We start from the raw sequence: 26,122 nt of genomic DNA, 5'->3' as shown, positions 1-26,122 counted from the left end.
ACTTAGTTAACATTTTGAGCTCAGTTGACTGTATCTTTCTGCTTCTGTCTGTAATTTGAGTGCTGCATTTGTTTCTGGGGCTGACACCTGCTTTTATATTTTCTTTTCTCTAGCCTTTGTGTATACACCATTTTCTCTGACAGTCTTCCTCATTGCTTCTGTATCTAATATATTTCTACTTCGGCAGTTGGTAACCTATGTTTATTTGTAAAATACTGCTTACTCCTGTGATTGTTAAAGGCAGAAATGATATGTGTTGCTTTTCCCTTGCCTAAAGTATAACATTTCCCTAACTTGCTGCTTCACCTACTCCCTTCTACTCCTTTGTGCTTGAAACTTTGTTAAATAATCAAGTTATTATTAAATTTAAAATATTATTTCTACATATTGTGCCTTAAGAATTTATTTACCTTTGCCTTGAAAGGCCCCCAACTTAAAGTTACATTTCAGGTTAGGTTTCTTGGACTAGTCTTAGTTGGAACTACTGATCCTGCATCTATAGCCTTTCTGAGTTCGTAATTTGATTAACCTTTGTATTAACTGAATTCAGATGGTTTATTCATGAGGGAGTTAATGGATTCTGTATTTTTCTAGCTCTTGATTATCAAGTATTGCCTTTACCTTTGCATGCACAGTGTGGGTTCATCGGCTAGGACTGTGAGGCACAGAATGCTCTGGATCCATTGGACAGAACTGTGTTCAGGCACATAGGTTCCTTCATGCCTGTGTGTTTCTCCAGAAACCTCAGAATGACCAGATTGCATTTTGTTTCTATGTCTCATTCATCCCAGACAGTTCTATATGATTTTCCACTGCAGCCTTAATAATTTAAGGATTTTTTTTTTTTTAAATTAAGTCTGGTTCCTATCCTTGCCTGTCATCTTTTGGGGACAGCTCTGCTCCACCTCTAAAAAAAAGTGTTTTTGTTTCTATATTTGGTCATTGTTCCTGTCCCAGTGACCTTTTTCCTAAGGTCGTTGCTTATTCCATGAATATTTTATAGTCTTCTAAACTGTCTTTTCAGTATTTTGTCATTTTCTTTTGCATTGGGAATAGTTCATCGTGCTGACTCTGCTCCCCATTGGTGTTAGTGTTCCCACTGGCAGTCTGAGTCTGTCAATGACGAGAGGGCCTGAGATTCGTTATTCCAGTCCCTTTCTATCTGGTCTTCCTCCTCTCACTCTGTTTTCACTGTGCCTGTCAGCCTTTTGCATCTAATTCATGATCAGATGTGTAACCTTAGTAATCTAAATTTGCCATTTAGTGTACATGGTATTTCATGTCACTCAGTGTGCCTCATTTCAGTTTTATAATTTGTAAAATTAGTAATGACCGCTTATTAGTTATGATGGATAAATTAGGTCACAACTGTCAAGGGATCACCACAGGTGTTAGCACAGACGCACGATGCCCACTTCGAGCAGCAGTATTCTTAATGTCATTGTCACTTGCTCCACTTTCCTAGGGCTTCAGCATCTCTTGGAACTTCCTGTTCCTGTTTGTTTGTGGAGAATGTAATTCCTTCCATTTTCGGATATGTTGAACAGTTTTCCAAGCAATATTCTGGTACCTTGGGATTCCAAAAGGGAAGAAATAAATATTTTTATGCACTTGGTTTGGTTGGTTTGGTTTCTTTATACTTTCATAAGAAGAAAATTTCATACTTGGTATTCACCAACAAACATGATAGGGAACTTCCTTTTGACTTAATCAGAGTACAGATGGAGGTCAGGTTGGTAAGCGTAGATCTTAATCCAGTTTTTGATCTTCCAGGCATTATTGTATTAGTCTCCCCACATTCTGCTTCCAATGCCCCTTCCTTATTGTAGCCAATAGTTCTTTTCAGGTAGTCTGGTCCCCAGCCATCCTTGCACCCATGCCTCCCAGCACGTCTCTCTTGCTGGCTCACTTTAGTATGGACCAGTGGTCTCTTTCTGGTCAGATAAAGAACTCTCCTGCCAGTCATGGCCTCACCTGAGCTTTAGACCTACACCTGGAAGGCATTTTTCCTTAGGTGTTTTTTTTTTTTTTGTAATTAATTTTTTTATTAGTTCAAATTAGGAACAAGCTTGCTTCACATATTAATCCCTTCTCCCTCTCCCTTCCCCGCCCCTAACCCTCCCCTCCAACCCTTCACCTGTCCCCACCGCACTCACCCTCCACTCCCCAGGCAGGGTAGGGCCCTCGGTGGGGGCTCCCCAAGGTCCACCACATCATCCTGGGTCGGGCCTAGGCCTTCCCCCATGTGTCCCTCCCCCTTCACATGGGATGGGCTCTCAAAGTCCCTTTTCACACCAGGGAAAAATACTAATCCACTACGAGGGGCCCCCTAGAGTGTGGAGGCCTCCTCATTGACATCCATGTTCAGGGGTCTGGATCAGTCCTGTGCTGGCTTCCCAGACAGGAGTCTGGGGTCGATGTGCTCCCCCTTGTTCAGGCCAGCTCTTTCTGTGGGTTTCACCAGCCTGGTACCAACCCCTTTGATCTTCATTCCTCCCTCTCTGCAACTAGGTTCCAGAGTTCAGTTCAGTGGATGTCTGTGGATTTCTGTCTCTGCTTCCATCAGCCACTGGATGAGGGCTCTAGTTTCCTTAGGTATTTTTAAAGTTGATCTTTGTCAGTCTTTATTCTCTTGCCCAGACATGACATCTAAGGGAAATCTTGCTTATTGGTGTTAAAAATTGGCAGGGCCTTCCTAAACCAAGTACTATCATTCTTAGATTTTTTTCCTAAGGTTTAAAATTCTGTTATGACTTACTTCCTGTTCATTTTAATTTCCTCATGGTTGTGTACACTCAATGAGCAGAGACAGTGGGGACTTGTTTACTACCCTATTCCTGGTGGATAGGTGCTAAATGAACACACTGAGTGAAAATTCAGCTATTGCATGGTTGTAACGTTGCCTTGTTCTTCAGTCTCCTTTTTATATCTATCTGAACTAGCATTAGAAATAAAAGTTCCTTATCCCCAGAACCCACAGACATCAAAGGTTTCCTGTTTTTGTTCCCAAGAACTACTCTTTCATACCATTTATTTATTTATTTATTTATTTATTTATTTATTTATTTATTTATTTATTTAATCACTGTACAAATATTTACTCATTTACATAGCTGTGAGCACTAGGCATCGGAGTTCCAAATTTCCCTTGGAGGTTATCTGTTGTTACTAGCTGTGTCCTCAGCTTCATAGTCAATGATGATTGTATTGGAAGAAGGCCTGAAGGAGTTGTCAATACTTAATATGAAAGCTACCTTCCTTCTCATGCTTATGCTTCCAAAGAGTTGTACCTGCATGCTTTCTGTTAAGTGGATTATCACTGTGTCCCGTTCATGGTGTTAAAAAGTGTAGGTCTAGAAAACTGAGCATATATATTACGTATTTTCTTGTATTGATTTTTGCAAAACCAATTGTTATTTATCTCCAGGTGGCACAGGTGTACTGTGGTGGCTATATGCAAAGCAAAGACGGTCTCCCAAAGAAACAGTTATTCCTGAACAGCTTCAGATAGCTGAAGACAATCTGCGGGCCCTCCTCATCTATGCCATTTCAGCTACAGTGTTCACTGTGAGTTGGGGGGTGCAAGTGTAGCTCTCAGTGTTGTGTGCATGTTAACAGGTGATCCTAAAAGAAACAGAAACTCACTCTGGCCTTTTATTGCTGCCCCATAGTTTCCTTCCAGTTCTAAGTAAAGTCTTCTCTAATTGATGAGTGTTCTTTCATGTAACAGTTTGTTCTACCCTGTCTGTTTTTTGAGCTAATTTTCACCTGGGGTATTTATGTTGTCATTTGTAATAGCATATTTCTTATTGTCATAATATAACTACATTTTAAGAAACAATTCTCCATACTTTTGAATAGTATATTAAGAAATAGAATATTGTTCCTCTTGCTTGTTCATTCATTATTATTATTTTGTTTGTTTTGTTTTTTTGTTTTTCGAGACAGGGTTTCTCTGTGGCTTTAGAGGCCGTCCTGGAACTAGCTCTTGTAGACCAGGCTTGTCTCAAACTCACATAGATCCGCCTGCCTCTGCCTCCCGAGCATCGATTAAAGGTGTGCACTACCACCGCCTGGCTCATTCATTATTTTCCATTTCTTTTATTTAAAACTTCCCATTTTAACAATGTATGTTGTATTGAAAATATAGGTGAGGTGCACTCTATTTAGACATTTGTTATATGGTAAAATTCTTATTGACTAGTATATGGTTAAATGAGGGGTGATCGAAGGTATTTTTCTGAGCATCAATAAGACTAGTAATAACAATAATGCCACTAAAACTATTGGCTTCAAGATATTTGTTCATCATGCTTCTTTAACTATAGTTCTCTATGCTGGCTCCTGTAGGGAAGGGGTGGAGATTGTAAACAGACAAATGGTAATTCTGCCACAGATCCCACTTAAAGGAGTTTTAGTCAACAAAGGAGACAAAATACAAATAAGTACTTCCCTTGCTTTGAGGTGATGGCATATAGCTCTCCCACCATTTCTCAGAATGATAGGCATGTGGCTATGTAAACGAAGAGTCTTGTCCTGACTGACAACATTTGTTGCTCCACCCCCACCCCCATCCCAAATTGGGGACCAAACCCTGGGCCTATGCACTTTCTAGGCAAGTGCTCTATCACTGAGCTAAACCCACATTTTGTCTGGTAATTAGTGGGCAAAGGAAATGTTGAAAATTCCTGTCTTACTACATTGAGAACGTTGAGTTAGGTTTCTCCTATTTTGTAGCTTCTGTTTTCAGTGCTTAGAGAAATAACCATCTCCTTTTGTCCTCTACACTCAGGTCATTTTGTTCCTGATAATGCTGGTCATGCGCAAACGTGTTGCTCTCACCATCGCCTTGTTCCACGTGGCTGGCAAAGTCTTCATACACTTGCCACTGCTAGTCTTCCAGCCCTTCTGGACTTTTTTTGCTCTTGTCCTATTTTGGGCTTACTGGATAATGACACTTCTTTTCCTTGGCACTACCGGTAAGAAGGAGGCTTCATCCTCTTTCCCATGAATCTAACTTGAACTCAAATATTTTAAGTCATCAGAAAGGGTTGGGGGTGTGACTCTGTGGTAAAGTACTTACCTATGAGTGAGGGCATGTTGATTCCTAGAACATTTCTATGTTTCCTTAATAGTTTATGTCTATAATTACTGGATAATTAAAACTCTACAGAAAGAAAAAGCATTGAAGTGTTTGAAAATTCATGCCTAAATAACTGATAGTGGAGTTAGAACTCTATTTAAATCCTGCAATTTAAGCATGTTCTCCAATGTCTAATGTGTAATTGTGTAATGTTTAATTTCATGATGTTTTATGTGATAACAATTGCGGTCCCTTAGTGAACAGTACTAAGAGCCCAGCATACTTGTGCCTTGCTGTGGCATATGTCTGGGCAATCTTGCTGATCTCCTACATTTGGTATCCATGTGTCTTAGTTTCTACGTTACATGATGCCTCTCTGCTTCCTTGACATTTTCCTAGGCAGTGCTATTCAGAACGAACAAGGTTTTGTGGAGTACAAAATTTCTGGACCTTTGCAGTACATGTGGTGGTACCATGTGGTTGGCCTGATTTGGATCAGTGAGTTCATTCTTGCATGCCAGCAGATGACTGTGGCAGGAGCTGTGGTGACATACTATTTTACTAGGTAAGACTTCTTACTTGTGGGAAAACTCCAGTTCATTCAAGTAACTAGGTCTACAGGGGAACAAAGTGGAACTGAAGCTACAACTATCTCATTTCTGAAAAAATAAAAAATAAAAGTGGTGGGGGAGAGGAAAGAGGGAAGGAATGTGACAAAAATGGTACAGCTGATAATTCCGGGGGGTTGGTTGTTCAAGTTCCTTACACCTTCCTGGAATTGCCTCAAAACCTGTTTCAGGGCAGCAGACTATGGTGTAACTGCCGTCAATAAGGAAGTAAACCTTGTGGAGTGTCAGATGTAAAAAGCCCTCAGAGGGCAAGCCTCATACGCTTCTCTAGGAAGAACTTTTGTAAGACCCCTTGCTGACTTCATGTCTGAGACCTAAAGGAATAAGCCATCAGTAGTCTATTATAATGGGCTAGCAGTGATAAATTTTGTTGTTTTTTTGTTTTGTTTTGTTTTTGAACCAGGGTCTTTTCTCTGTAGTCCTGGCTGTCCTGTAGACCAGCCCAGCCTCAAACTCACAGAGACCTGCCTGCCTCTACCACCGCACCTGGCCATCTGTAGATCGTTTTTTAAATTGTTTTCTGATGATACAATTTATTCCTCAAATATTCATTAATAAGAACTTTGAAAACCCAGCATTTTTAGTGGTTACTTTGTTGTTTATCCTAGATAATGCTACAGTGATTTTGTTTTCCGCTGCTTTAGATTCCAGATCATATATATTTGTGTTTCCTCCATGTTCTAGTCTTTGTTTTAGTTATCTTTCTGATCATTTTTAAAATAGGGATAAAAGGAATTTGCCATTCACACCTATTCTGGCATCAGTGAACCGCCTTATTCGTTACCACCTTGGTACTGTGGCAAAAGGATCCTTCATCATCACCCTAGTCAAAATACCAAGGATGATCCTAATGTATATCCACAGTCAGTTGAAAGGAAAGGTGAGTGTGTCAGGGGAAGGGGAGCAAGGGGATGGAAGGGTGCTTAGCCTGGCTTTCATGGGAGCCTATGCCAGACTTCATTTCTGCACATAGTAGGATATCAACTTCTGAATGTTTTCTTCAGAGTCTCAACAAAGTGGGATCCTGCTCTTCCTCCTGGTCTCCCACGTATACATTGCACAGGCCCTGGAATATCTGTCTAGTCACTGGTCACCAGGTGTATTGAGTTAGAAACTCTTTTCTACTCTTTTCTTTTTTGTTTTCAATGAACCCATGATAACTCTGCCTGCATATGGAGTATAGCATGTTCTGATACATATGTAATGATCAAGTCAGGCTCTTTAGCACATCCAAACCTCACAGCATCACACCATTGATCCTGTCTCTGTGGTAAGAACATTCAAACCCTCATGTTTAGGACAGTACCATTAACCAGGTGTCCCCATCATGAACAGTGCACCAGAAGTCAGTGAGTGTAACAGTAAGTCCCTGACTACTGACAGAAAGAAACAGGGGAACACTAGTCTTTGACATTGATCTAGGAAAGGATTTAAAAAACAAAACAAACAAACAAACAAACAAAAAAAAACCAGAAAAGTACAGGCAACAAAAGTGAAAACTCAAGTGAAATGATACCAAACTAAAAGGTTTCTCTATGGCACAGGAAACATTTGGACGACGGAAGGAAGAGTCAAGAAAATGTACATAATCCTTGTGGCTCACTAAGGGTTCCTATCCAGAATACAGGAATTCCCTACCTGGCTTTGGAAATAGCATGAATTTCAATGTAGTTCAGCTCAAAATCTACCTCTTCCTAGAAACGACTCCTGTTTCCCTTTCGCAAACAGTGTTCTCTTTCTGTTTTCCATTCTCACAACACATTGTCATCAGCCGCATTCTAACCCTAACCTTTTGGTGTTCAACATTTATTTTGTCTTGCTAGGGTTTAAATTCCTTGCTGGTTCTATATGCCTTCCTGTACCATATATGTAATCATTAGTAAATAAATAACACTGATTTGAACAGGCTTTTAAAACAATTCAGCCATTGTACTGAAAGAGGAAAGAAATGGGTATGGAGGCCTTGAAGCTTAGATTGTGGTTTTAAAATTTTTCTTTTTCTAGCATTTGGAGTTGCATGCATGATGATTAGATTTTTACCTGTGTGTTTGTCAATTATTTTACTTTTTTCTTCTCTCCAGGAAAATGCTTGTGCACGATGTATGCTGAAATCTTGCATTTGTTGCCTTTGGTGTCTTGAAAAGTGCCTAAATTACTTAAATCAGGTAAACTATATTCTACGTGACTCTTGTTTTCAAATAGAGATTTGTTATTCTTCTTCCAAGATAAAATAATTGAGCTTAATTGAAAGAAATTGTGTTTTTCCTCTGGTATTATACCTTGTTCCTTGACCGAGTCTGCTCCTCCAATCCTGTTCCTGTTTTTAAACTAATGTATGTGCTCAGCGACATCATTATTATATTACTCTTAGTTCCAATACATGGATAAACATGTCATTGAGTTCATCTTTCTTCAAAGATAATCTCTTTTCTCTTAATTCACATCTTTTTAAAAAATTTTTGTTCTTGCGTTATTTTAAATACTGCTTGAAGCTTTCCTTTAGTGGAAATCTGTTGTGAGTACTTACTTACCTTTTTTAGACTTTGACTCCTCTTTGAAATCACTGCTCTTGATAGAGATGGTCTTTTGTTTTTTGTTTTCCCAAACTGTTAGATGCCTACAGTATTGGCCTGAGGAATATTATCAGAGGAAGTGCTATTTCTTTTCTATCTCCATATGCGTATGTGTCTGTGTCTCTGTGTGTATTCACATGTGTGGAGCCCAGAGGTCAGTCCTCCTCTATCACTGGCTACCTGTTTTTTTGAGACAGTGTCTCTTACTGAACCTGCAGCTTGCTGATTCAGTTAACCTGGCTGGCCAGGGAGTCTCTGTCGTCCCAGTTGTGAGACTGAAGGTGCATGCCATTATGACCAGATTTTTACATGATTCTAAGGATGGAACTCAAATCCTCAGGCGTGGCAAGCTCTTTAGGGATGAGCCATCGCCCAAGCCCTAGGAGGTATAATTTCTAAGGTTAACTAAAGGAGTTAACACTAAGGGAAGCAGAATAGGACTCCCTCTGTCTTTCTGTATCCAAACAAGTAGGACTTGCTGTAAAGGTCTCTTTTCATCATTTAATTTTTGTTGTTGTTGTTGTTTTGGTGGTGGTGGTGGTGGTGGTGGTGGTGGTGGTGGTGGTGGTGGTGGTGTGTGTGTGTGTGTGTGTGTGTGTGTGTGTGTGTGTGTGTGTGTGTGATGCACATGTGGAAAGCACAGGACAATTTTGTGGAGTTGATTCTCTCCACCTTTACCTGGGTTCTAAGGATCAAACTCAGGTTGTCAGACCTCCTTAGTAAGCACATTTGCCCCCTTAGCCATCTTGCTAACCCTTCTCATCAACTTTTTTTTTCCTTCTCTCCACTTTTCCATTCCCTAAAAAATCAATTTTAATGTATCGATGCCCTCATCCAACAGGCTAAAGCAATATTGACTTTCTTACCATTCACCTCTAAGTGATTGACTTTTCCTTCACTTACCTCTAACATTGCACTTTCTATTGACTGCATATTAGACAAACGGTGGTAGTTCGTGGCCATGGTATTGAGCATACTTGGACTTCGCTTTATTGAGCTCTATAGCTAATATGAGAAAGTGGGTATAATGATTCAATATATTCAATAAGAATATATTCAAAATACATTTGCAGATCACATTATTATCCATAGTTGTATAAGTATTTAGAAACTCATCTAAAAATAATTAAGAACACCCAAAACAAACTCAAAAAACAAGTTTAAAATTTGGCCTGGAACCAACTGATAGACATACAAAAAGTCATTGTCCTTGAATCTCAGGGAGATATGCTTGGACTGTCTCTCTAGTCTCGGTTCCCAGCTCCTGCCCCAGAATCCATTGAATATTCAGTTTCCAGGTTGTCCCTGGAATGACTCCCTCCCTTCTAGCACTCAACTGGCCCTCCCTAAGCCTCGATGATTCCACCTACACATGGTTGGCAAGATTTCTCTCATCGCCCAGCCCTCTGCTGAGCTTTATAGCAGCAGCAAGCCATGCCTCTGTGAGAATGCAAGGAAGTGAATCTATCACCTCTTTATCTTCACCTGTAGACTGACAGCTACTGGAAGGCAGAAACCTTGTTTGTCTTCTCAGAGGCTATTGGAGTGTTCTCAGGGCTGCAGTGTCGGTTTTCCACAGGCCATGGTTTGTCCTGAAGCTCTAGAGGGTTTGCAGAGGAGTATTGATAAGCCATTTATTATTTATAGAAGAGGCACTAGAATTGTACAAGCAGCAACCTGTGAACTACTCCTTGTTCTCTAGTGCTGCCTGTGACACGAAGGTGATGACATAGCTTGTCTAACTGAATTCACATGTGCTGCAGAGATTGCTACCAGCAGATCATGTTTTCCTTCGGGCTTGGGATCACGCTGGTCTGGTTCTCCTATGGCACCATGTGGGACCAGTTATTTAACACTGTGTGCTGACTCATGAGCTCTTATAATCATAAAGCTTTTTTTCTGAGAGCAGGAGTCATAGCAAGTAATTTTTAGTGTACCACAACACACAAGCATACTTCATATTCATATACTAACTACAGCTATAGATAAGGCGTTACTTATAGTGCTTTAGAGGTAAGGAAATTGAGACTGAAGTGTTGTAGCACATTGATTGTCCTAAAGGTGGAAGGAGTTTTTAAGCCTACCTTTGCCTGTCCCTTCTCATGTCTCATACTGCTTCTAGTAGTATGTATAGTGTGTGTGTGTGTGTGTGTGTGTGTGTGTGTGTGTGTGTGTGTGTGTGTACTTAACGAACACAAAATACATTTTTACTAAAATATTCAAACAGCTCACATTTCCATATTTTGTGATATAGACTACAGCGAGCAATAGATTCTCAGATGAACTCGAAAGCATTTATAGTTTATAGTTTAGTTAACAAGACTTGGATCCTTGCTGGAGGCAGCTATAATGATGGTGACAGAGGAGATGGAGGTATATGGAGCCTCCTGACTCAAAGATACCCCTGGTTGTAGCACGAATTCTATTTGTTCTTTTTTTTTTCCAACTTTTTTTTATTTGAATTAGAAACAGGATTGTTTTACATGACAATCCCAGTTCCCTTCTCCCACACGTCCTCCCCTACCCGCCCCCCCCAACTAAAACCTTATCTGTCACATATCTTTTCTGCTCCCCCTGGATGGTGAAGCCTTCCATAGAGTGTCATCAGTGTCTATTGTATCCTTTGGGATAGGGCCTAGGCCCGCCCCCGTGTGTCTTGGCTCAGGAAGTATTCCTCTATATGGAATGGGCTCCCAAAGTCCACACCTATGCTAGGGATAAATACTGGGCTTCTACAGGAGGTCCCATAGATTTCTGAGGTTTCCTCACAGAAACCCATGTTCCTGGGGTCTGGATCAGTCCCATGCTGGTATTCCAGCTATCAGACTGAGGAGCAAGAGTTCCCGGATGTTTAGGTCAGCTGTTTTTGTGGGTTCCACCAGCCTGGTCTGGACCTCTGTGCTCTTCACTGGTCCTTCTCTGCATCTGGGTTCCAGTTCAGTTCGGTGATTAGTTATGGGTGTCTGCTTCTAATTCCTCCAGCTGCTGGATGAAGGCTATAGGATGGCATATAAGTCAGTCATCAATCTCATAATCAGGGGAGGGCATTAAAGGTAGATTCTCCTCCATTGCTTAGATTGTTAGCTGGTGTCATCTTTGTAGATCTCCAGACCTTTCCCTAGTGCCTGATTTCTCTGCAAACCAAAAATGTCTCCCTCTATTATGATATCTCCATTCTTGTTATCATGTATTCTTCTCCTGATGCAAGATTTCTGCTCCCTCATGTCCTCGGCATCCCTTTTCTTCTCCCCTTCTCATTCTCCTAGCTCCCTCCCCCCCCTTCCCATGCTCCCAATTTGCTCAGCAGATCTTGAACCTCTCCCCTTCTCCAGGGGACCATGTATGTCTCTCTTAGGGACCTCCTTGTTTGCCAGCCTACAGTCCACAGTGCCAAAGAATTCTATTTGTTCTTAATAATAAAAACCCAGAGGCAGATATTGTGGTTAAAGCTGAAGGTCAGAGACGCAAAGTGGCCAGCCACTAGAGAATTCTCACCTCTACCAATGCTCAGACCAAAGGGGTGATCCTGTCCTCAGACTGCATCTCCTGACTGCATCTGTCTCCACCAAACCTCAGACTGCACTGAGCTCCTGTCTCCTCCCACCTTATATTCCTCTCTAGTGCTGGGATTAAAGACCTGAAATCCCAAGTGCTGAGATCACCTTTGTTTTTGTTCGTTTGTTTGTTTTCTCCATTTTTTAATTTAAATTAGAAACAAGATTGTTTTACATGTCAATCCCAGTTCCCTCTTCCTCCTCTCCTGCCCTGTCCCGAGGCCCGGGGGAGCCCCCCCCCCCCCAACTAACACTCTACCTCTACCTTTCTGCTCCCCAGGGAGGGTGAGGCCTTCCACAGGGGGTCTTCAGAGTCTGTCATATGAGATCACCTTTGTATAAGCTGTTTCTCTTTAGAATGGATCAATTTCGTGTAGCTCAGGGTGGTCTTGGACTAACTGAGATCTGTCTGCCTCTGTCTCCCCAGTACTGGGATTAAAGGTGTGTACCACCACAGCCTGGCCTCTATGGCTAAGTAGTGTGGCTAGCTTTGCACTCTGATCTTCAGGCAAGCTTTATTTGTTAGATCATATACAAAATATCACCACACCTGGTGGAACTAGAAAGGGGGCACATCACAGTTAATCCTGACTTGTTTCTAAGAACCTAACTGGTTTAAATAGGTTTTACTATCCAGTCTCCATGGCCCTACCTGTAATCCTAGCACTTGAGAGGCTGAGGCAGGATGATCAAAAATTTAAGGCTGATCCTGAGCTACTGAGTGAGTTTTAGGCAACTTGAGATACACAGTAAAACTCTGTTTAAAGATAAAAATAAATTGATTAATTAGTGAGTTGCCCAGTTTTCTTAATTTTGGATATTATAATGATTTTTAAATCAGGATGCATTTTTGTTAGACTTTTTTATTTTGTTTTATGTGTATGAATGTTTTGCCTGCATATATGTATGCTTAGTGCCTGCAAAGGCCTGAAGAGGTGCCACATCCTCTGCAGCTGGGTTTATTGGACAGTTGTGAGGTTGTAAGCCACCACTGGGTGCTAGGAACTGGACCTGGCTCCTCTGGAATATTGTGTTGATGTGGGAAAGTATTTTCTTCTGAAAATGCATTGTCAATAAATAGTTAGTTCTTTAGTCTCTTTGTCATGTCTTACAATACAGGCGATTAGGGCTCAGGATGAAGCTCCGTGGTAGATAGAGCATTTGCCTAACAAGTACAAGCACTGGGAAAATAAAATAAAATAAATAACTGAAGGTCCCAGATCAATGAAGACCTCGTCTGATAAATATTGAGCTAAAGAATTGGCCAGGCACATGCCTATAATCCAAGCTTGATGGAGGTACAGGCAGGAGGATCAGGAGTTCGGGGCCATTCTTGGCTGCGTAGCAAGTTTGAGACTAGTCTAGACAACCCCAACTCTTGTCCCAACAGTAAAGTAAATCAATCAATAAGAGATTTACAGAGGACTGGGGCTGTAGCTTATTAGACCACTTGGTTGGCACATTTGAGCTCTAGGTTTGGTTCACACCACCTACGTGGGAAGTAAAAAGAATTATAACATACACTAAAAGATTGGAAGCTGTTCAAACTCAAAGTGAGCGCTTTAGGCTTTTGTTTCTAAAAGGGTGAGGAAGGAGGTCCTTATAAACTATACCTAGCTTAATGTGGATCTTCAGCAGTACTGAAGAACAGAGACCAGCCAGTTCTTTTTTGGAAAGAACCCAAAAGCATCTGGGCCATGTTGTTGAGTGCTTGTTTCTGCCAAATGGAACAAGACATTGTCCCAGTAAAAGCTTATTTACGAAGGCAGCCAGCAGGCCGGGAATGGCCAGAGCCCTTAGGTGGTGGCTTGACCATCTCTGCTTTGGAATAAATGGCTACATGGATATTTTGTGAGTGCTTAGGGAGCCCAGTGAGCACTGGGGACATTTCTGTGTTCTTTGAGAATAGGTCTAGCTGAACAGTTGCTTTCCATAGTTTTCCAGCAAGGTTTCTGTAGTGCAAGTTCAAAGGATGGTTTATTTTTACTTCACTAGGGCATTTTGCAGAATGTTTCAAAGGAGTTTTTGTAGAATATAGAAAAATATATGGAGCACTGCGTTAATTCTTTGGTTCCTGCTGTCTTCTAACTGCTAAAACGTGGGCAGATGGCAGTGTAAGGAAGCAAGTGAATGAATGAATGAATGAATGAATGAATGCTAACAGAAAAGCAATGGTGTGATTTAAAATAAATACTGTATCTTTTACCTTCTGAAATAGAAGTATTTGGGTAGTAAATTATCCCAGTTTTTGATGAGAATCTGTGTCTCGGAGTCATGCTGAGTTGCGCAGAGAGGCTGTGACCCCGCACTGGCACCACAAGCAGTGACCTGCTCCGTTGCAGTTCTTTTTCCTGGGCTCTGGAATAGTCTGTATTTTTATCCAACAAAGAATGGTTAGCAGTACACACCTGATCCTTCTAGTCACAAATTTGAGACATCCAGGAAAGTTTAAATTATGTGTGATTTTTAAAAGACAGGAAATTCATGGATGTCAGAATGTGTGTGTGTGTGTGTGTTAGTGTTTTTACAGGACCACACTAAGGACTGAAAAGGGGCTCCTTTTACCATAGCAGTTTCCGTCCATCTGTTTGTCTGTTCATCCACTTTTCCGTCCATGCATCCATCCATCTATCCATCTACCCACCAACCCACCTGTCCATTTATGCCTCATATGTTCTGTGCCCAGTCTTACTTTATACCTCATGAAAGCTGTGGTTTTGACTGAAGTCTTTTCACAAGCTTCTTTGTAAACATGCATGGTTTATGTCTTTCAAAAGTACACTTCTGGTGACTGATGAAAACCCCTTTCCCTTTGTCTAGAATGCATACACAGCCACAGCTATCAATAGCACCAACTTCTGCACCTCAGCAAAGGACGCCTTTGTCATTCTGGTGGAGAATGCTTTGCGAGTGGCTGCCATCAACACAGTGGGGGACTTCATGCTATTCCTAGGCAAGGTAAGACCAACCGCACTGTCAGAGACAAGAGTAATGTCTGAGTTAGTGTGTGAAATTTTGTTCTTTAATTTAAAAACTACCTAGCTTAGCACAAAACTAGAAGTCATTTACTACGTAGCAAACATAACACCTTGAATATGCATTAGATACTTCTTAATTTACTTCATATGTATTATGTTCATTTAATGTTCATAATAAATTTATGAGTTAAGCTCTGTTATTCTCAGTTAACAGGGGAACTGGTACAGCAGGGCTGAGTTACCATTCTGTTTCTCTGTATGTATTGTGAACTATAACAAATTAGGAGAAATGATGAGATGGCTCTATGGGTCAAGGCACCTGCTGCATGTCTGGCAACCTGACTTCAATTCCTGGAGCCAACACCAATATAAAGGTTAAGAAAAGATTCCACATACTTATCTTTTAACCTCCATATGTATGTCATGGTGTAGGCATTCCTTCCCCATGAGGATGCATGTACACTGTTTTCACTCTATCTATCTATCTATCTATCTATCTATCTATCTATCTATCTATCTATCTCTACATATATACATAGATACATATATAGGTACATATATATAGATAGGTATGAGCTGCCATGTGGTGCTGGGAATTGAACCCGGGTCTTTTAGAAGAACAGTCAGTGCTCCTAACTCCTAACTCTCAAAAGAGAGAGAGAGAGAGAGAGAGAGAGAGAGAGAGAGAGAGAGATATGTATATACACATAGAGAGATAGAGAGATGGGTGTGTTCTCTATTGTGTAGCCTTGGCAGTCAGGAACTCACTTTGTAGGTCCAGCTGACCTTGAACTCACAGAAAACCACCCGCCTCTGTCTGCTAGGATTAGAGATACATGGTTTTTGTATTTGCTTTTGTTTTGCTAAGAAATCAGGAGGGATATAGCTTAGTAAAATACTTGCTAGCACATGCAAAGCTTCCAGCTCAATCCCCAGAACTACACATACAAAAAAAGAATTAGGAATTAGGAAACAGTCTGTGTAGTGATGAGGGTTGTCTTAACTGGTTCTTGTCACAAACATAGACGTATCTGTGAGAAGGGAATCTTAACTGAGAAAATGTCTCCATCACATTGGCTTGTAGGTAAGCCTGTGCAAGCATTTTCTTCATTGATGATTGATGTGGGAAGGCCCAGCCCCTGGGCAGGTGGTTCTGTGTTGTATAAGCAAGCTAAGGGACTGGAGAAATGGCTCAGTGCTTAAGAGCACTGACTGTTCTAGATGACCCTGGTTCAATTTCCAGCACCACATGGCAGCTCGCACCTATCTATAACCCTGAGATCTGACACCCTCACACAGACATACATGCAGGCAAAATAACAATGCAAATGAAATAAAAATTATTTTAAAAAAAAAGAAAGAAAGAAAGCAGGCTGAGCAAATCATGAGGGGCAAGCCAGTAAACATTACCCTCCATGACTTTAGCTCTTGCATCCAGGTTGCTGCCTTCAATTCCTGCCCTGACTTCCTTCGGTGATGGACTGTCACCTGAAAGTGCAAGATGAAATAAATGCTTTCCTTTCCATGTTGCTGTGGTCATGGGAATACAAAAGTAAACTAAGGCCAGGGCAGTATTGCCCCTAGAGCCTAGAGTCTAGCTTCCTGGATTTAAATCTTAATGCTGTCTTCTACTGGTTGTGTGACTATTTGTACAGTTGAGATAATAATAGGGACATATTTTTAGTGTTGTGGGGCTTAAACTGCTTAATACATGCAGGGTATCTAGGACAGTGCTTGACACATTGTTAGTTTTGGGTAAATGTTAGCAGTTTTGGCTGAATGTTAGATGTTATTATATAAAAATCCTTTTAAAATAGAGCTGTTAGGGAACAAGACCTACTTTCTTTAGAGCTGAAAAAAAGAGTTTATTCCATGCTATCAAAATCTGCTAAATCATAAATAGCATTATACTTAGATTTCTTTGCACCTGCATTCAAAACCAGAAGATATTTAGGAAACTGAAAAATGAGGAGAGAATTATCCAGTTGCTGCATCACTAGAATATCCATTGTGCCTGTGTCCCTCCAGGGAAGTCTCATAGGTTTGTGTTTCTGCAGTGGAGCAGCCACAGCATACATACCTGTTGTTTCTGTCCTTTCTACTCCACAGTCTCATAGACCTTCCCGGTCTTGCTTGATGGTCTTCATCATTACTCATGGGCGCTGTGGTCCATATCCCATTCTTAAACACTGGGGTGGGGCAGCCACTATGCCTTCAAAGTATCTTTGGAAAAAAATTATTTGGTCTAATGGAAGCATAGCTTTGTGCAGTTTGAAGTGTATAGCTTCATAGGGAACTGTCATCTGAAAACAATTAAGGATAATTACTTTGAATACCTGTAATTAAGTTTACATTGTAACAGATTTGCTTGTGTCATGTTTTTATATGAGAGGACATTTTTATAGTAAAGGTAAAATGCGTCAGTGTTTCTTAAGGGCCAAGAACAGGATTTTAAAGTATTAACTGAATATGATACATGCTGATTCAGCAAGGACTTAGATTCTTTGTTCTGCCTGTGCTATTTTTATTTATGAATTTATAAATTATCCCTAGAACTAAAATAGAATGAATACATATGGGGGGGCAGATGAGGATGACTTATGCTAACTGGCAGTTCCTGAATCATGCCATGGAAGGTGACCTGCTACCGCCATCTTTATATTTCATAGCAGAGGGAACCGAAGTGCAGAGAGGTTGTTAACTGGCCACATTTTGAGGCCTAGAATGTGGCGAGGCTAAAGTTCATATTCAGGCCTACCAGATCCAACCATGTACAGTCATTATTACAGATACCCCCCTTAAAACAGTTCTAAATACAAAATAAATGTAGCTTTAGTTACAACAGGGACCTTTTGTAAACAGTGTAATGCTAAGCACTAGAGAAATGGCTAGATTTAAGAGCCAGCCTAATAAACCATGATCTTATTGTGAGTTTCGAATATGATGAAGAAATGTACATAATGCAGTCAGTAAAAAGGCTGAGTTAACCTAGTGGGCTGTCACAATAGTGTTTCACAATGTGTGTCACAGACTAGAGCTGAAGCTTGGTGATAGACATGTACTGAGCATGCACAAGGCCCTAGCATGGTTTCAGCACCACCAAACAGAACACTAGTAAGTCAACTAAAATGCACATTAGAAGAATGAAAGCAAGTATCTCGGAATGTTAGTGGTGGATACCCCATGCTCCTCCTCCCCATTAATTTCCCTAGGAAAGCAGCTCTCTCTCCATTCAGTATGCAGCCCTTCTATACAGAAGAATTCACAAGCAATGGAATGTGGTGACTTTAAATTGGCTTTGTGGGTTTTGCTTTTAACATGCTAGTAATCTGACTGAAAGGTTTTTCTTTAGATTTATCATATCCTTTTATTCACTCCACAAATATAGCCTGTTTACCTATGATGTACTCTAGACTGTCCTGGATGCTGCCTGTGTGTTAACACAACTTAGGTGGTGGGGAAAGGAGAAATCTGTATCCCTCTTTTCACTTGATATTATAAGCATTCCTAGTTTCAGTTAAACATTTTTTAAATATGGTTATGCACTTGTATCATTTCTTGACCATTCCTCTGGTGTGTTCTTAGTAGTTAACTAGTCTCAAGTTTTTTTCATTGTTTTTTTGTTTTTTTTTTTTTTACTAATTAAGTTATATTTCAATGAAATTTCCTGCTCAAATACTCCCATGCTAATTATTGCTGGCTCAATTCAGTCCTAGACACCTAGAAGTAGAATTGATTAGTGTTCTTAATGTGATTTACTAAACTAAAATTTTAATAGCAAAATAAATAGAGGCTGGAGAGATAGCTTTGGGGTTAAGAGCATTTACTGCTCTTTCACAGGACCCAGGTTCAGTTCCCAGCATCCACCAGTGGTTCACAAACATCTCTTAACTCCAGTTCCAGGGAGACTCCCTCTTCTGGTCTCCATGGGCACAAGCACACATGTAGCAACCATACAGAACATGTTGGCAAACACTCATACCCATAAAATTAATAAAATCTTTAATAATAACATTATAACATTGAAGGTTACTTTTAAAAGTATTAGATAGGCTTGGCGGTGGTGGCACACACCTTTAATCCCAGCACTCAGGAGGCAAAGACAGGTGGATCTTGGTGAGTTTGAGCCCAGCCTGGTCTACAGAGTTCCAGGACTGCCAGAGCTACACAGAGAAACCCTATCTTGAAAAACCAAACAAAAAACTGTAAATATACAGTTTAAAAAATAACTCAAATGATTTAAGAAAGAAGAAAAATATGAATTTTAGCACAATAAGATAAAATTCTTAGTTTTCTGTTTTGAAAATACAATTATGAGCTGGGAGAGTAGCTCAGTAGTAGAAGATTCAGTCCTCTACATCACACACGCACATGTGTGCACATGCGCTCGCACACACACACACACACACACACACACACACACACACACAAATACAAACTAGATATCTTCATTTATTAGTATGTGTACATATTTTACTAACAAGTATGAGGAATATTAAAAAAGGAATTTTAAGTGTGGGAGACAAAGAAGTTGAATATTGTCTAAAGCTTGAAGTTGACTGGCACTATCGATAGACAGGTAGATAGAGATGCACACACATATATATGGTACCTTTCACTATAGGTAAATGGTTGCTGTTGTATAGAAATAGTTTCTGAGGAGAGTAGCTTAAGTAGGCCAATGTAAGCATTATGAAAGATGACCTCAAGAATTGATAGATATAGTAATTTGAATGAAATCTGAAGAAATTATACTGAGTGGGAAAAATATCTAATCTCAAAAGATGCTATGCCTTTATTGTTAAGTTGTTGACAGGAAACATTGTAGAATTGTAGAGATTTCCATAATGCAATGGGTTTGTGGTCATCTAGTTAAAGATGGCAGAGCAGGAAGTGAGGATAACTATAGGATGGTCAAGTGAAGGACTTAGTGATGGTGGGCATGTTCTTTGTCTGGACTATGTCAGCATCTGTATCCCTTGTGGTACTGAAAAAAGATGATACCTCAGAGATAGGTAAAGAGTACATGGATGCACTCTGAATTATTTCTTATACTTGTGTGCATCATTTCCTCAAATTTAAAATGCAATGAAAAAGTTTTAAAATAAACAGATGTATAACAGGTCCCATTTCTATAGAGCCCCAGTGTTCTGTACATAATGGTGTATAACATTTGGCAGAGGCAATAGCTCTCCTAGTTAGTACACTGTAGCCCGTGATCATTGGCAAATTGTGTCCTAGCAGCAATAAGCTACAAGTATAAAGCTTTTATGTATTAAAAAAATTGATATTTGCCCCAATGCTATGTCCTATCAAAAAGGTGTTTTGATTGCTCCTGTATGAAATGACTTTCCCTTTATTTTGTAATACCTTTCTCACATTGGTCATGTCTTGTAGCTGACAGTTCAGGTAAGGAGACACTTTACTAGAAATGCTATTGTATTGGCAAACAAAAAATATAGTTTCCCAGGAAAAGCATACAATGAGTACAGGATTTAAATTTGGGGTAGGAGATGGAGTAAGGGAGAACATTGGACAGACATTGCATCAGATGTTTTCAGATAGCGAATTTTACTGTCATGGAATGTGTGTACTGTTAGGACTCTTTCAGAAGTTAAATGAAGTTACTTAGGGCACAAAAGCCAAGCACTGGCTGTCATTCACATTTGTAACTTTCTGACTCTAAAACTGGCATTCTTTACTCCTACCATCTTACACTCTTACCCAGTGCTTGAGTTTCTTTCACTGTGTTCGAATATCTTATCCTCCCGAATGGAAGACCAATCAGAAAATAAATAAATATGTAAAAGAGCACACTCTGATTATTTATTTGTTGTAGGGATTGAACCTAGAGCCTTTAACGTGCTATACAAACAATCTACCACCAAGCTATTAATATACCCCAAGCCCTGCATTTACCTTCATTTACTAATGATATATGTATATATTTTACTAACAAGTATTATGAGGAATATTTTAAAAAGAAAGTTTAAGTGGGTGAGACATATAAATAGAAGTTGAATGTTCTCTAAAGCCTGAGATGACTGGTGCTCAGTACTCAGTACTCAGGCTCTGCTTCCTCAGATGGGGGCTGGGTATTCATCAGTACCTGGGGTACTATTAAGATGTATGTTCCTGGGCTTCATCTTTGACTCAATCAGTAAGCTCTTTGGGGCCAAAGCCTAGGAACATGCATTCCTTGTCTCTCTACAGTTTGAGAACCATTAAGTCATCTCCATTTGAAAACATACATGGCCCATCCATTCACTGTACTTTTCTGTCCTTCATGCAACTACATGTTTTTAATGTTGTCTGTCTTCTGTGCCATTTCTTTAAGTTTGCCATTAAAATAATTTTTTAAAAAAATATGTGATATTCTTTAGTTATATTTTGGCATAATTACATTTGTCTCTTGAGAGGAACTATCACTTGTTCTTGAAGTTATTTCTCATATGATGTAATATGCAACTTTCCATCATAACCTCTTTGCCTCAATGTCTGCTTTGAGCTATGCTTTTCCTAGAATTGGCTTCAACATCTCAAATATGGTTTGACTTTTAGGGGGATAGCAAGAGCACAATGAACCCCAGCTTTCCCACAGAATGAGTAAAACAAAGAATATAGTTAACCACATATGGAAATCACCCAGTAAAGAAGACACTATAAGAGACAATATATGTATGGCCATAAAAATAGGTGGGGTCTCCCAAAACTCTGGCAGGCCTAGGTTTGCTCCATGAATGCATCTAAAAGTGATTGATGTGTGGCTGAGTCCATGTGTCACGTATGTTATAGCTCAGTTACTGTGAAGGCAAAGGAGAGGTGGCTTTGTTGTTGAAAATGAGGATGCTACATGATTCTGCCCATCCCTAGCACTGGATACGGAGTGAATCTAGAATGGTTTATTTTGTTTTGTTTTGTTTTGTTTTGTTTTTTAATTTGAAGCCTGGTACTAAGCTAAGCAGAGAGCCAGAGTGTGTCTAAGATTCAGACCTGAGGGGTTGGTGGTTGTGGTGAAGGGAGCTGGGATTGGCATGTGAAGCAATCTTGTTACTAATTTAAAAAAAAATTTAATTAATGCAAAATAAAAGAAAAAAAAGAGTTGAGGGGTTGGTATTATGTGGCATTATTTGAGTAGATCCTCTTCCTTACTCTGTGACCTTGGACAGGTTTAGAGCCTCTTCCTTACTTTGTGACCTTGGACAGGTTAGCTGACATTTCTAAGGGTGTCCCCCAGTCTAAGAAATGGGGTTGATAATGTTTACCATCAACTATTTGTAACATTATTGGAAGCTGAAATAAAATGTATGAAAAGAACTGTAAAATACATGAGGCAAGGAAGCATCTAGGTGGTTCTTCACAATAAGCAAGCTGATTTATTTTTTATTTTAGCATGGACATGGATACATTGGGCAACTTTTGCTTCACACATAGTCCAAACCTAAGCTTCATGGCAATTTACATCATATATTCATCATATATCAATTTACTTACCATATATTCCATATGAAATAAAATATGAAACACAGAACAAGTTTGAAGAATAGAAATGATTGTTATAGTATTACTTATATCTGAAAACAATATAAATCTCTAATAATAGGAAAGTGGCTAAATAAATTCTAAATCACTCAGAAGATGAAATTATACAATTAAGGAAGTATTTGTAAAGCATAATGAAACTCCAATTGTAATGAAGTTTTTTGTCATTTTTGTATATAATATGATTTCATATATGTAGGAGTACCTAAAAGGATATACCAATTCCAGCATCAATAATTTTATGAATGTAACCCAACTTTTAAAAAGTATTCATGCATTTATCTTAATATTTATTACCAGATTCTCAATGGGTGAGGTTTTTCAGATACCATATGACATTTGGAAAACTAAGTTACCTTTAATGTAAACATGAATAATCTAGTATCTGCTCTTAAATTTATATGATGCCCATGAGTGACTTTCTGTGTGGGTATATGTAGAGTGTACTTTTTAATTTGAGATGGAACAGCCTTATGTGACCATTACTGATGAAGAGTTATTTTTAAGTCTGCAGCGATGAAGACATGTGGCTGCTGGTTGTGGGATATTAAGTGTGGTTTCTGCTCTCTCTGCCACAGGTGCTGATAGTCTGCAGCACAGGTTTGGCTGGGATTATGCTGCTCAACTACCAGCAAGATTACACAGTATGGGTGCTGCCTCTGATCATCGTCTGCCTCTTTGCTTTCCTAGTCGCTCATTGCTTCCTGTCCATTTACGAAATGGTAGTGGATGTATTGTTCTTGTGTTTTGCCATTGATACAAAATACAATGATGGGAGCCCTGGCCGAGAGTTCTATATGGATAAAGTGCTGATGGTAAGTACTTCAAATGCCCTCCATGGCTTGAGAGACTAAAACGGTAACAGTGTTTTCAGAACACAGTGTGGTTAATTCCCACAGAGTAGTTCAGTATGAAAATTGTAGAACTCAATCACAAGTGAAGTTTGTCTTGGAACAATTGGGGTTAGGTCTTCTTGGTACAGAAGAGGCCATTTCAGATCCAGCTATTGGAACAGTACTCATTAATAGTTCTAAACATTGACTGTCCCATCCTGTCTGCCATTCTCTGCACTACAGATTTGAATGGACTTTTAAAACATGTCTTCTGGCTACTGAGCCATATGTGTCCTCTCCTGAAGTGGTTCTGAAAAACAAAACTATTGTTTTCAGATCCTGCTTTGCCTTTCTCCAGTAAGCACTTATCCAAGGATATTACCATCAGCCCTAGTTAAAACCCATTATTCTACATCCCGCAGGCCAGAGTGAAGGCATTCATACTATAACTGTCATTTTGTACCCAGATTCATCCAGACATCCCTTGAAGTTCTTCTGCATCAGAAATTCGGCTGAATTTTGAAACAGTTTGAAAACCCTCCTAAGAGGCTTTAAGGGACTGGAGAGTGGCTCTGAGCACTTGCTGCTCAGGCAGAGCATCAGGTGTCAGTTCTCAACACTCAAGTGGCACCTGCACAACCTTCTGTCACTTCAGTTCCAGGGGACCCCACACCCTCTTCCTTGGACACTGCACACACATGGTGCACATATATATGTACAGGCACTCACCCAAACACAATTTTTTTAAGTGTAAATAATTTAAAGTTGCTATAAATACAGTTTTATCATTGTTAAATTATATCAAACTAAAGACTGAATGTGATACACTGCAGCAATGAGCCATTTTGTGGTAGTGTGCAGTAGCCAGTGAGTAAAAAGCAAAACCAATTTTTTTTTCTTCAGTGGTGAAAACTTGAACTGACCTGTTTGATACTGGTTGTCTCTGACTGATGGCATCATCAACTAAAGCCTGAATGCTTTCATGAGTCCTGAGTGAATTGTGTCTAGTTGTTTTCATATGGAATTGTATCTGTAGTTCAGTCTCTTGTGACTAGAGCAGTTCAAGGGGAGATTTCTGCTGATGAAATATTTTTTGTCTCTCTGCCTCAGTCTCCCTGGTGTTGGGATTGGAGGTAGAGACCATGCTGCGACAGAAATAGTTTTCTCCCTCTGTTTTCTTCTGTAGGAATACTGAGGTTTCTACAGAAGAAGTTGTCTCCAGGCTTTGATAGAGCAGCCCCTGGGGAATGTTCCTACTCTAACCATTCTAATGATGGTTCTGGTTGATGCTGTCCATCACTCTGCTTAACAGAGGAATATCCTGAGCCAGAAATAGCAGGATGCCCATGATAGGAAGGAAGAAATGTCAAGGCTGGATAGTATTTCAAACATAGCTTTCTTGTACTTTGGTTTTGGTTTTGGGGGACAGGGGTGCTGCCTTTTAAAGTATTTCATGCTTACTAGAGCTACCATCTAGGTGTTTGTTATATGTAGAGACTGATGAGTGGGGTATGGTTGGTGCATGTCTGTAATCCCAGGCTGGAACAGGAGAATGGCCCTGAGTTTAAAGCCAGCCTGGGCCATATAGTGAGTGGCAGACCTGCCAGAACTACATAGTGTGAAACCCTGTCTAAAAAACCCTCTCTCTCTCTCTCTCTCTCTCTCTCTCTCTCTCTCTCTCTCTCCCTCTCTCTCTCTCTCTCTCTCACGCTCTCTCTCTCTCTCTCTCTCTCTCTCTCTCACACACACACACACACACACACACACACACACACACTCACACACTCACACACACACACCAGAAGCTTTTGAAGCAAACTGGTTTTGGCTCATTTAATCTTCATATTGGGAAAAAAGACAGAAAAGATATTCTAAGTGTGGGAAAAGCAAGCTCTTAAACCCGTTGGTTAGAACTAACATTATCTCTTGGAGCCATAGTGAGAATGTCAGAATGGGCGATGAAAGGAAGATTTTACATCTGCAAATTGCAATCTGTCCTGACAAACTTAATAATTTACTTGTCCATTCAAAGTATTGTTTATCACACTAAGGTTGTACCATTAAAATTCACCCACTGACTGAAATCTAAAAATCTCCAAGTTAATGCTCTGTGGTCCATGTCTTGCAGGAATTTGTGGAAAACAGTAGGAAAGCAATGAAAGAAGCCGGTAAGGGAGGCGCTGCGGATGCCAGAGAGCTAAAGCCGATGGTAGGTGGAGATGAGGAGGTGGCCGCCCTCCACGAGTTTCACTTTCACTTCTTCTCTCTCTCTGTCCTCACTGACTGCACATCCTCTGGAGAAGCATTTGTTATCTGTATCACGCAGGACATGCTACTCTTTCTGTTTGTCTGCTTACCCATCACTTGGATGGCAGAACTCTTGTCACAGCTGAGACTCCCATCTGTAAAGGTGAGCTGAAAGGAACAGCTCCCCTGCCAGGCTCAGAGGGCTGGGGAAGCGCCTGCCTCCAAGTCACAACTGCTTCTCTTGTTTTCTTGCTGTCAGAACATAGCTTTCATCCCACTGGACATTGGGGGAGTGTTTGAAGGAGCAGTTCATTTTTATCATTTTAGATGGTGACCATGACAGTTCCTTTCAGCTTGCTAAAGTTCATATCCCTCCTTTAAAAACAAAACAAACAAACAAAAACAACGTTGTTCTGTTTACACTGCTGTCTTTACCTCTTTTCGGACCTTTTCTTCTGTTGCTCAGATTGTACTTTCTTTGCTGTTATTTCTATTTGTTTGTTTATTTGGTTTGGTTTTGAGTTATTTTTGCCTGCCAACAAGGCGATTTCCATTGATAACCACATTCCATCTTGGTAAGACAGACTACTCTTCTCATTATAAAAGGAATCAATTTCTCCAATCAGTCACAGATGATAGATTTAGATAGATGACTAATACTTAGATAGCTAGAGACAGGCAGG

General features: G+C 40.1%; 1 protein-coding gene across 5 annotated transcripts in view; it reads left to right on the top strand.

Moving 5' to 3' along the window:
- Positions 1–26,122, top strand: part of Slc44a1 (solute carrier family 44 member 1) — a 180,395-nt gene that overhangs the window by 100,171 nt on the left and 54,102 nt on the right. For 3 of the 5 annotated variants that reach the window (XM_027403082.2, XM_027403079.2, XM_027403083.1), the window contains exons 8-15: positions 3,428–3,567; positions 4,793–4,979; positions 5,483–5,648; positions 6,436–6,592; positions 7,794–7,877; positions 14,660–14,797; positions 22,938–23,174; positions 25,321–25,626. In XM_027403082.2, coding sequence (XP_027258883.1) covers positions 3,428–3,567; positions 4,793–4,979; positions 5,483–5,648; positions 6,436–6,592; positions 7,794–7,877; positions 14,660–14,797; positions 22,938–23,174; positions 25,321–25,611 — 1,400 coding nt within the window. In that variant the 3' untranslated portion in view covers positions 25,612–25,626. Of the gene's footprint in view, positions 1–3,427; positions 3,568–4,792; positions 4,980–5,482; positions 5,649–6,435; positions 6,593–7,793; positions 7,878–14,659; positions 14,798–22,937; positions 23,175–25,320; positions 25,627–26,122 lie in introns of those variants that run through there. The other 2 variants (XM_027403081.2, XM_027403080.2) reach the window with 1 other exon arrangement.

The sequence above is a fragment of the Cricetulus griseus genome, chromosome 2 (assembly GCF_003668045.3).
Source record: "Cricetulus griseus strain 17A/GY chromosome 2, alternate assembly CriGri-PICRH-1.0, whole genome shotgun sequence".
Classification (NCBI taxonomy): Eukaryota; Metazoa; Chordata; class Mammalia; order Rodentia; family Cricetidae; genus Cricetulus; species Cricetulus griseus.
This window is presented reverse-complemented; position numbering and strand designations above follow the sequence as displayed.